Source organism: Nannospalax galili, unplaced genomic scaffold (genome assembly GCF_000622305.1).
Source record: "Nannospalax galili isolate Female #2095 unplaced genomic scaffold, S.galili_v1.0 scaffold854, whole genome shotgun sequence".
Classification (NCBI taxonomy): Eukaryota; Metazoa; Chordata; class Mammalia; order Rodentia; family Spalacidae; genus Nannospalax; species Nannospalax galili.
The window spans coordinates 1894543-1907116 of NW_008334957.1; the positions used below are offsets into that span (position 1 = coordinate 1894543).

The window sequence follows — 12574 nt, forward strand, 5'->3', positions numbered from 1 at the left end:
GTACATGAAATTGGGCAGGGGTCATAAAGGGAGGTACAGATAGGGGAAGGGGATCTAAGTACAATCTAAATATAGTGTATGAAATTCACAAAAATTTAATTAAAAAAGGAAAAAAATTTTTTAAAAATTCTGACCCCAACTAATCAAATCAGAATCTACACTTAAAACAAACAAAATCACAGGTGTGTTTCAGTGTTTTCCCAGTGTATCTTATAAAAAGATTTACTATAATAGAATAAGATTAGAGATTATCAGATGTGCTATTTTTCTGAAGAATCAGTTTCTCAGAACTGAAGGGTATGCGAGGAATCTATCTCACCTTCGATGCCATCCTCATAAAAAGTTTGTTTTGATCCACTGCTGTTCCCATCTTTTCATTCTTGACTAAATCGCTGAGGCTCAGACGATCATCATCAGGGAAGTATCTGACCCTTTCTTTTTCTTCATGGGTTGAAACCTATGCCAATGTGAACAAAAATAAGACTCTGAAGTACTTTTTAATAATTATTCTTGAATCTGATGGTGAATGTACAAAAGTCCACATTTCCTTCCCTGTGAACGAACTCCCAGGAGAATGAATATCCTCCCTACTTCTTTCCCGGGAGGACACATCACGACACATCACATCAACTGTTTGCAGGTCTGGTGAAAGAACACAGCTGTCAACCCCTTCCCTTCTCTGCTCTTCTCTTTGTAGCTAAAATCCTTTACCTCTGTGGAAGGAAGGCTTCTGCTACCAGAAAGGGAATAAGCATATAAAAAACAGGTAAAGGGTCACTGCTGTGACTGAATCTTTGTACCTCTACCCCAATCCATAATGAAATCCCAGTATGATGGAGCTGGCAGGTGAGGTCCTTGGGGAGGTGATAAGGGCATAAGGGTGGAGCCCTTATGAACAGGATCAATATTCCATAAAAAGACAGAGTGGAGCCTCTTGTTTCTCTGCACTCTACTACATGAGGATAAAATGAGAAAACACCATCTGCAAACACAGACACATGTCCTCGCCAGACACTGAACCACCCAGTGCCTTCATGTGGACTTCCACCCTCCAACTGTAAGAATAAATCTCTGTTATTTAAGCCACCAATCTGTTATGTTGTTTTAGCAATGAGACTAATAAGATCCTCACTCCTAACCATTAATTCATTCTACAAACAGCTATATTGGAAGCAAAGCTGGTATTCCAATCACCATCTAAGTCAGCCCTGGGTTTTCCTCTGAGACGGTCCTGTACCAACATGAGAATCAGAAAGTGCTTTTTATGTTGTCCAAAATCAAATCTCCCAAGGCTGCTCTGATATTCTGCATCCAAACAAAGCCTGTCCTTCAACATCTTTGAGTGGGTTGGAACCAGGGTCCCGCCATCTATTCCAGCCATGCTATGGCTCTGGGATAGCCTGAACCTCATCTGCCATAACCTCCTGCTCTGCCATACTTAATATCTGGCCTTCTTGCCATTTCATTATGCTCAGATCACAAATCCCAGTCTTGAACAACTATGCCTGCTGTCTTTAGTCTCATATCTAGATTGCAGGGCAGTGTGCAACTCAGAAAGGGCCTCTGTGGAATTTGGCAATGTGTTTATGGATTCCTAGTTAGTTCTGTCATTTCATATATTAAAACCTTTACTCTTCTACACATCTCTCCAGCCCCTTCATTCCTCCCATTACATTACAAGTATCTCATTTCTATTTGTTTGAAGAATTAATGAGTATCTGTAAGAGGATGGGCACTCAATGGGCAAATAACCAGTGTTTGACTGGAAAATTCCAAACAATTCTTCAGTGTACTCAACTATCATTTGTATGATCTTCAAATTTAAAACAAAAAACAACTTAGGGAAATTGAACATGTTGTTTTTGCCATCTTACGAGACTCAAGATAGTGCTAAAGACCAATTACCAGAGCTGAAAGATGGGAAAGAAAGTTAAGTGTTTAAAGCCTCATAGCACCTACATAATTAAGACAGCAGAGTGTGGATACCCATCACCAAGCCTCCAGTCGGGTGCCTAACATAGATGACCAAACTTTTCCATATGCAAGAAGGTAAATATGCAAAAAGAAACTAAAACATCATCAGAGAAATGTACACTGAAGTTAAAGTTGCTGTAAACATTCAACGTCCATAATCATTCGAAAACAACACAGTTGAAATATCTGCCATACAACTAAGAGCAAAGTGATCACTTATTATTTTCTAATGCTTGCATTAGAAAGCTACATTTCAGAAAAACATCTAGGATAAAAAGAACCCAAAAGAGAAAACAAGAATTCTGAAGTAGTAAACGAAGACATTTTCTAGGCAAACCTTCTGTCTCCTCCTCCTTCCCGCTTGAAATTCCGGAGCGTCTCCCGGGGTGTTCAAAGGCCACGCTCTGCCGGAGTCATCTGTCCTGACAAGGACCACTTCTCGCTGGTCTTCATCCTATGGAATGATTTAGGTAATTCTTGAAATAACTGTGAAGAATGTTAAATGCCTATACGTAACAACAAAAAAGCACAGGAAGGATGCCAGTTTTCACACTACACTACAGATCATTGTCATCTCTTGGATTTTTATCTCCCGCCACACTGTAAAATGACCATAACAGAAAGACAGTGGGGAAGAAACCCAACATTCATTTTAGTATTTAAAAAATTCAATCACGGAAAACAACCTTCAGATCATTTTTTGTTTTTGTTTTTAATTTGATACACTGGAGATTGAGCTTAAGGCCTCATGCATGCTAGGTAAGCACTCTACCAATGGGCTACATCCCAGCCATCTTTTTTTTTTTAATTCTGAGATATATTCTTAGTAAATTACTCAAGGTGGCCTTGAATTCACTCTGCATTTCAAGCTGGCCTTAAATTTGCAATCCTCCTGCCTTGCCTCCCAAATGGCCAAGATTCCAGGCCTGTGTCACTAGGCCCAGTTCAAATACTTTTCCTCGGAACTTTTTTTTTTTTTTTTTTTTTTTTTTTTAGACAGGGTCTCTCTGTAGCCCCAGCTGTTCTGGAACTCACTACGTAGACCAGGCTGGCCTTGAACTCACTGAGATCCACCTGCCTCTGCCTCCCAAGTGCTGGGATTAAAGGCGTGCGCCACCATGCCCAGCTCATCTGAACATTTTTAAAAGATGATAAAGTGCCAACAGTCCACCAGGTATTGTAGAGTATCCAGCACTTATACTTGTTTCATAAACTTAAGAGGTTTGCAAACTAAGATAACTAAATGACAAAGCAAACTTTTTAAATTGGCTATTACAACGATACCTGTATTTCTGTCTACTAACCTTTCAAATGCCTTTCACTCCTCTGACTCTTCCAGACATTGTCACAACTCATATACTTGAATACATTACCTTTCCTATAAAATTTTGGCCAAATCTATTCCTGGCACAATATAGAATAACTCTTTCCAGGATGAAAGCGGAGTGTTATTATGAAGAATCAATAAGGAACATTAGATAATAAATTCATTAAAGATCAATGGGAACTAAGGCCAATCAAATTATTCACATTTCAATTTTCTTCTTAAATCAGAATGAAATATAAAAATCAATTTCAATTCCACTTAATAGCTCCCCTGTTGAAGAAATAAAATATATTCCTATTATTAGTCTTATAGGAACTTATTTTTCCCCCTCAAGACTTAATGGAGATTAAAGACTATCACGACTTTGCTCCCTCAATGAATTCATTAACATTAATTAATAAAATGTAGTATTTAAAAGAATATTGCTACACACACTTCATACATAAACAACTCTAATCCTACACAATAGTCTAGAGTCTATACTCATCTTCTGGCCCTATGCTTCTTCTCCAACTTTTCATAATATTTGTAAATTTACTGTACAGTTTACTTCTTTTGTGTGAAAAAGCACCCCTTCTTGTCCATCTAGGAAACCAAGAATGTGGTGACAGCCAATAGTTTGTTCCTAAATAATTTTGAGCATATTCACATTGCTAAATCATAGCATAATTTTAAGCATATTCACATTGCTAAATCATAAGCTTTTTAGTAACTTTTAGTCCACTAATGATTTTCTGTCTTTGCTACCTTTTCCAGGCAAAAGACAAAGGTATATGCTACTTATTATCTGTAAGACCCAGCACACTGTCAACAATGAGCCTTCAATAAAGATCCAGCACACTGTCAACAATGAGTCTTCAATAAGACCCAGTACTCTGTCAACAATGAGTCTTCAATAAGACCCAGTACTCTGTTAACAATGAGTCTTCAATAAGACCCAGTACTCTGTCAACAATGAGTCTTCAATAAGACCCAGTACTCTGTCAACAATGAGTCTTCAATAAAGACCCAGAACACTGTCAACAATGAGTCTTCAATAAATGCTTGGCAAGTGGAACTGACAAACCAGGGCCTCCAACAGATTAACATGCTCCAGGAGCTAATCCACCTGCCCCCTTATGTACCTCCACCTCCATTTCCTCTCCTTTCCTTCTGTAGGGTTTCCAGTACACAAGGCCTGAAGCCAAGCCACCTTGGGTACCCAAGGCAGACTACATTTTAACCATCTACTTGCATTAACACCAAAGACAAACATGAGAAGTTTGTTTACACAGAAAATAGGCAGTTTTTAACATTCAAGTGATTTATTAATTTTTCTCCAAAGAAAGCAGAAATGCTTTCTGATATAACTAGAAAGCATTTGTAGAAGCTTTCCATGTCCTAAGAATGCCAAATGCTCCAGAGTTTTAAATTACTCCCAATAAACACAGTTGTTCTGTAAGACTCTACATTTTACAAACACTAGAACTGAGTGCTTCATTATAAACATTTTATATGGATATTTTTATTTACAAATCTCAAAATGCTCTGGGATCATGCATTCATTATCTATAAATAAGCTCTATGGCTGGTGAAAATCATGCATTCTTATTTTAAGGAAGAAAGAAGAAAACAAACCAGTTTTCATTATAAAGTCAAGATATAAAGTCAAATAGTGATCGAGCCAGGGATGACCGTTCCCTGTTGGTACCTAAAATACTGTGAGAAAGTAAATAATACTCTCTCACAAATCCATTAGCAATTAGTAAGAAAGGATTGCATTTGCCAGAAAAACGTACCTCCAAATCTAGTAATTCATTTCCATTTACCTAAGAGGTATTTAAAACTATCTTTCCTACCTTTCTAGAACAAAGACCAACCTTCAGACCACTTTGTACCTAAGGGAAAGTAGTACAGTGTAAAACGATGGTGGTTACTCATCAATCCTTGATGATAAATGGAATTAACAGACTGGTACCTCACAGAGATTAATTCTACTCCAGGACTGACACCCTGACCCTCCATGTTCCTCCTCTATGCCCACTTTGCTACTTCCTGTTCCTCAAATACCCCATAAATTACACTAGGCTTTCCCACTCTGGGTAACCAGTACAAAAGTACTGGGAACAGAAATATTATGTTTCCAATTGTTCCCACACTAATACAGAATACAGGGTTTAACAACCTGCCACAGTCAGCCAACTATGGCTAGAAGCAAATACAGTATGCTACTTGTTTTTATTCAGACCATGAGCTAGGAGCTTATAGTTTTATTTTTTTTGATATTTTACTTGTCATTTTCATTTTATTATATGAGTGTATTGTCCGCATGTATGAAAGTGCACCAGTGTCATGCAATACCCATGGAGGTCAGAAGAGGGCATCGAATTCCTTGGAACTGGAGTTACAGACAATTGTTAGTTGCCATATGGGTGCTGGGAATCAAAATTGGGTCCTCTGCAAGAGCAGCCAGTGCTCTGAACCACTGAGCCATTTCTCTAGCCCCCATTTTTATAGTTTTAAATGGTGGGAAATCAAAAAAACATTTTGTGACAAATAAAAATTATCTGAAATTTTCATGGTAGTGCCAATAGTAAAGGTTTAGCGGATCACAGACACACCCACTCACGTGTCTTCTCTGTGTTTGCTCTCATACCACAACAGCAGTCAAGTTGCTGTGTGATTTTGATACTTACTTTATAGCACCCCTTGTATATAACTCACTGATGAAAAAGAATATGCATTGCTTTGAGTGAAAACTGGTATTAAATATAACGCTCAGGGACTAAATCCTTGCTGTACAACCTTGAGGACCTAAGCTCAGATCCCCAGAACCCACATAAATGCAAGATGGGGTTGGTGGCCTACTTGTAATTCCAGCTTTAGAAGGCAGAGACAGAAGATCCCTGATGCAAGCTGGCTATGATACAACTTGTCATATCAGAAAGCTCTGGGTTTGACTGAGAGGCCCTGCCTCAATAATGTAAAAGAGTAATCGATGATCCTGACTTTAATCTCAGGCCTCCATATGCATACCCACACACATACATGTATAACCACACATACATGTACACACATACATGTGTGCATACACATGTATACATGTATGTATGTATGTGTATGTACATGTATGCACACATGTACATGAAGCTGGAAAAAGAAAAAGTATAACGTTTAGGACCAGCAAGATGTCTTGATGGGTAAAGACATTTGCCACCAAGCCTGGCTACCCAAGTCCGACCCTCAGAATCTACTTGGTGGATGGAAAGAACTGACTCCCACAGGTTGTCCTCTGACCTCCACACACATGCTACGGCAGATGTGCGCTCAATCAATCAATCAAGCAATTGTGTTTTTAATGAAGCATTAAAATGTATAATGTTTAAAAGTTATTTTAGCACCTTAGAAATAAAGTAAAATTCCTCCAGTAGACAGGATGTTCTCAGCAGCCCATGAACTTGCAGGTGTGACATCATTGAGGATATGACACCTGTTTCAACTTGTATTTTTCAATTTTTCAATAAATAAGCAGTTATTACTCTGTATTTTCATGGCTTTGGAACAATCTCTACCAGAAAGTAGAGGGTTCACTATATACACTGGAGGAAATCAGGGGGCATCAATTTTAGGACATGGGAATATGGCAAGGATTTTCTGAAATGTGGCTACCAGGGGCAGCCACAGGACTGAACGGATTACCATGGAACTGAAAAAAAAAAACAGGCTTCCACGCACCCGAGAGCTGACTGTACCAGCAGCTCTGCTTTTATTCGCATACTCATGAGAATCACAGTCACATGTCTACAGACTGAACAAAAATAAAATGACTTCTCATACTTGTGTGAATCATAGTCAAATGTTTACAGAACACTGAATAATAACAATATGGCTAGAATATAACAATTCAGCAAAATAAGATGAGCACATCAACATTATCTCCATGCTGTGTCTAGTTAGGAGGTCAACATGTTTCATGAGAAACTAGAGGGGGGAACCATCGTTCCAGAGATATCTCCCCAACAAGCATTCTTGAATAAACTTTCTTACGACACAAAAGGCTTTCCAGACGTACATGCTCAAGGTTCAGCTTAATTCACCAAGCATGTTTTTAAAGTCATAGGAACACTGCTTTACAGACCCTTCACTGAACAAAATCCCCAAAGCATAGGCAACAAAAGCAAAAATATATAAAAGGGATAACATCTAACAACAAGCTTCTGAACAGCAGAGAGAACCAGCGTCAGAGCAAAGAGGTCCTGTTCAGGAGGTAAAGTACTTAGACTGTAGACCTCACAGGGGTAGTAGCATCTAGAACACATACACTCAACAACTAAATCTAATAACAACAAATCCCTATTAAAGCAGGGCCAAGAGATGCATCAAAAAAAGACAGACAAGTGTGCGGTTGGGGTATGAAAAAAAGCTCAGTACTACTGATCACAGGAGAAACAGAAATCAAAACCACACCATCTACCCCTGTAGGAACGGCTATTTAAAAAAAACTAAAATGAGTGCTGGCAAGAATGTCAATTACCCTAGGATAGCCTTAGAACAGAAACATCATTTGACAAAATAGCTGCTTCAGTTTTTTTCTTCTGTTCTAGCCACAAGTAGCTCAGTCATTTCTAAACTACATGGATTTATCTGTATTTCTCTATATGGTTCCTTTCATTTATCTAAGATACATCAAAATCTGATGTCATTGTTAAACAACTGCACAGGATAATGGAGAAAAATTCACTTTTGATAATATAAGAAATGAAACCTCATGTGTCATAACAAATTTCAGCCAAAAGATGAAAACATGGTCAGCTCAGTTGACAGGGCCGGCAGAGCTTGAGCACAGGAAACAACATGTAACAACATCTCATGCTCAGGACTAACCGTACTGGCTAGGGTCCCACACACTGACCATCATACTCTGCTCAGGTACTCTAAATATGTACTGCATCAAGTTCCCAAGTCTTCTATTGAGGGTTCTTAGCCAACTCAAAACACAACTCAAAACAGTCAATCCCCCTTAGTTGGATGAAGCTTGCAACAACACAGTGGGGTGGAGGGGCCGTGAAAGGAGGTGTGGCTAGGGAGGGGATCTACATACCAGCATACTATACTGTATGAAAATCGCCAAGAATTCAATAAAAATAAGTTTAAATATCAAATTTAACCTTTTATATTGAATTTAGGTAAAAATATAACAAACTTTTTTTAAAAATCTATATATTTTTGTCATCTTTTGAAAGTCTAAAAAAGTAGTAACAATTTAAAGTTCTAAAGAAATTTAATTGTCTAGCTATAGAATTGGTACTGAGGAATTTTTTTTAATTTTTTTAGTGAATTTTTGTGTATTTCATACAGAATGTCTTAATCATCTTTATACCTCCTTTTCCACTGGCCCACTTCCATAGCCCCCCCCCGCCCACTGGAATTCATACATTCTGTCACTTGTATTAAGGCCTATCCTGTCAAAGTTAGTGTCCCCAGATGTACCTCAGTGCAAGATTATCCACTGGGTCTTGTCAGCCTGTCTAGTCTCTCCCTTTAAGAAGATCAGCCCTTCCTCACCTAGCAACTATCGACTGCCAATAGTTCTTCAACTAAGAAGAATTGGGGCCTGCCTCCCATTTCCACAGTTCTGTGCTGAGTTTTTGTCTGCTTGAGTGTTCAATGGGTCTTGTACATGCTGGCACCATTGCTGTAGGTTCATATGAGCAAGGTGAGTATATATCCTGATGTAACTGCAGGAACCAGGAAGATGGAAAGGAACCAGGGAGATAAAGGGAAAGAAGGAATCAGACAGAACATTTGGGGACAAGTTGTTACTAAGACAGAAATGAGTAAAATGGAGGTATTTAAATGGGAGGGAGAAAGGAAGAGTTATACAAGGAACTATGGAGAGAAAGGGGAAGAAGGAGCTCAAGAGAGGTGGGACAATAAGAGACAGGTATCATCAAGGAAGAAATGAGGAAAATGGGAATACTTTAAATGGGGAGGGCACAAAAGAAGGGTTAAACAGGGAGAGAGAGAGGAGAGATAAATACAGTATCTCTACATGAGTCCATGTGTATAGCTGAAGGCTACATAACAAGAAACAACACCAGACAGGAGAAGTCTTCCTGTGAGTTATTAGCCACAAGACTCCCAAAATTACACAGGCTATTGCTACAACCCTTGATTGCCTCCCAGAACTTGAAGGTACTGAGGAATTTTAGTGCTGTATTTCCACAATGTGCTTAGTGATTTACTAAATTTATCAATAATATTTTATTATTTATTTTATGTATATGAATGTTATGCCTGTGTGCATGTAAGCACATCCATGTCATGCAGTGCCCACAGAGGCCAGAAAAGAACATCAGATCCGCTGGAACTGGAGTTACAGAAGGTTGTCAGGCATCATGTGGGTGCTGGAATTTGAACCCCAGTCTTCTGAAAGAGCAGTCAGTGCCCTTAACTGCTGAGCCATCGCTCCAGCCCCATCAGTGATATTTTAGTGCTTAAGGAAAAGTCGATTATATAACTCACAAAGTTAATAAATACATTGACAATGTACAAATAACTAAATTTTCCCTGCTACTTGGAAGCATCTTATGCCCTTTCAGGAATGAAAAATGACTATCAAAACATTAGCTTTTTTATTGAATTTTTGTGATTTGATGGTGTTTAGCTCCTCTCCCCTATCCACATATCACCTAACATTGCCCCCAACCCGATTTAATGTGCTCTATTATATATATGTGTGTATATATATATATTTATATGGCCTATAGAGTCTATAACTTGTCTCCAAATGCCCTTCAGTGTGGGTACATCCACAGATACTGTCTTCCCCACACACATACACACCAGCAGCATCTGTTACCACAGTTTCCTCATGTGGAGTTGGAGCTTCTTACCCACTTCCTCACATCTATGCTGGGATTTTTTTCTGGTTTGAGCTTGCATGGGACTTGAAAACATTAGCTTTTTACTCTATCATATACTACAAGCAGAACAAAATGAAAGAATATTTATAAAGTATGACTTTTTTTCCTCAATAGATTTAATATTTAAGGAGAAAATCAAAGGCAAAGACAGACTGTTCACAATGTGCTCAAAATAGTCCCATCAACTGGAAACCAATTGAAAGGCCACAGCTCTGTTCCTGCCATGGAGCACACATGTGCCCATGTTGCTTGAAATAAAGAGAGCTTAAGCTGGGCCTGCAGGCACACACCTGAAACGCAGCTATTAGAGAGACTGAACCCAGAGGACACCAAGTTCAAGCCAACCTGGGCAACCCAGTGAAACTGTCTTCAAATAAAAACTATTTTAAAGGGCTTGAAGGTATAAGCTTAGTAGGAGAGCACTTGCCAAGCATAAGCAAGGTCCTGGGTTCAACCCAACACCCCAGAAAAACAACAGAACAAGTCTTAAGATTCAGAAGAGGAAAATGTTGCAACTATTTGAAAGGATGGGGGCGGGGAGTGTTTCACAGGGGAAGTAAAGGCACAGTGAGAAGTTGATGAGCCTCTGGACAGTGGCATTAGCCACAAATAATGGCCTGCACATCAATGTCAGATATGTGTACAAGGGTCTTGGGTGGGGGTGTGAAAATAGAGCTCTAGTGTGGAAGGCTATATACTACAGGAGATCTAGGACTCGATACAGCTGGTCCTGAAAACCAATGCAAGTTCAGAAACAAAACAGCTATGCAGGGGCAGACTAGACAACACACTCGGTTTCAGCCTCTTTTACTCAGCACTTTTTAATCCTACTTATAATTTCTTTTTGGGTATGTGAGAATGCATGTGTATGTGCAGCTTTATGTGTACACATGTGTATGCAGGGGTGTGTGTGTATACATGTCTGTGTACATGCATGTAAAAGCCAGAAGTCATGGCGAGTACATTCCTCAATCACTCTCCACCTTATCTTTTGAGACAGGGTCTCTGACTGAACCCAGGACTCACAACTGGCTAAACTGACTGCCCAGGAAGATCCAGGGATCCACCTTTACCCCAGGTACTAAGATGCGCATGTCCACACCCAGCTTCTTTTACATGGGTGCTGGAGATATAAACTCGGGTCCTCATGCTTCCACGGTAGGCACTTCACCAACTAAGCATCTAACCAGCTCCCCACCTATAATTTCTCATTCCCAATTTCTAAATCTGTATAATAAATATTTAATTATTCATGTTTTTAAAATACTATCTATCATGACAATGAAAACAGCCAATTTCACAAATATACTATCTACACTAACATCTAATCATTAATGAGCATAGCCTGAAGAAAATTCTATGGAAGTCAGTTTCATACAGTCTCATCTCCTCTGGTAACTGACAGAAAATTATGTAAAGTAATTGTTGAGAATATTCATTTAAGAATCTATGATAAAGCTCATTATATCTTAAATCTGACCCTCCAAGATGGCTGTTGACTTTATCCTTCAATATACAAGAGGTGTCACAGAGCAGAAATACACCCATGGGTTTAAACCTCTGCTCTATCCTTCTTGTCTTTATCTTGAAAAGCTGCTACCTCTGTGCTTGCCTCAGGCCCCTGGTTACAAAACATGATAGGATGAATGACCTAAAGGAATACTATGCGAACTGAACAGGTTAATATATATAACCATACTACATCCAAACCAACCCTGCATGATCATTTCACACAGGACCATGAATCAAGTATCATGTTGATGCTAATAAATTCCTAGTTTCCACCTTTAGTCAAAGCTCCTTCCTTGAAAGTTCTCCAAACATGATCAATGCAAAACAAACTTGTACCTTCACCCCACACCTAGTATTCCTCTCTTCCTCAAGTCAATGCCCACCCTCTCCATTTAGCTGCTCAAGCTGAAGACCTTAGAGCCCTCTTTGCCTCCTCTATCACTTTACTCACCTACTACCACCCCCATCTACACCATCATAGAAATCCTAACAGCTCGCCTTTAAAAATAAATTCAGGGGGCTGGAGAATGGCTCAGCAGTTAAGAACACTGGTTGTTCTTGCAGAAACCCAGGTTCGAATCCCAGCATCCACATGTCAGCTAACAACTGTCTATAACTCCAGTCCCAGGAGATCCGACAGCCTCTTTTGACCTCCACAGGCATTGCGCGACACGGGTGTACTTATCTACATGTAGGAAATACACGTATACACATAAAATAAAAATAATAAAATTTTTTAAAAAGTTAAAAATATATAAAAACTGAAAATTATACATGCATACACATATATGTACATACGTATGTATGTGTGTGTGTGTGTGTGTGTACGTAAAATACAACCACTCCTATCATCCTG

The 12574-nt window shown here is 39.0% G+C and overlaps 1 protein-coding gene across 1 annotated transcript in view; it reads right to left on the reverse strand.

Moving 5' to 3' along the window:
- Nucleotides 1-12574, reverse strand: part of Cwf19l2 (CWF19 like cell cycle control factor 2) — a gene marked incomplete in the record, with an annotated part of 93434 nt that overhangs the window by 35109 nt on the left and 45751 nt on the right. The window contains 2 exon segments of the mRNA XM_008829717.3: nucleotides 320-457; nucleotides 2312-2428. Of these exon segments, the coding sequence (XP_008827939.2) occupies nucleotides 320-457; nucleotides 2312-2428 (255 nt within the window).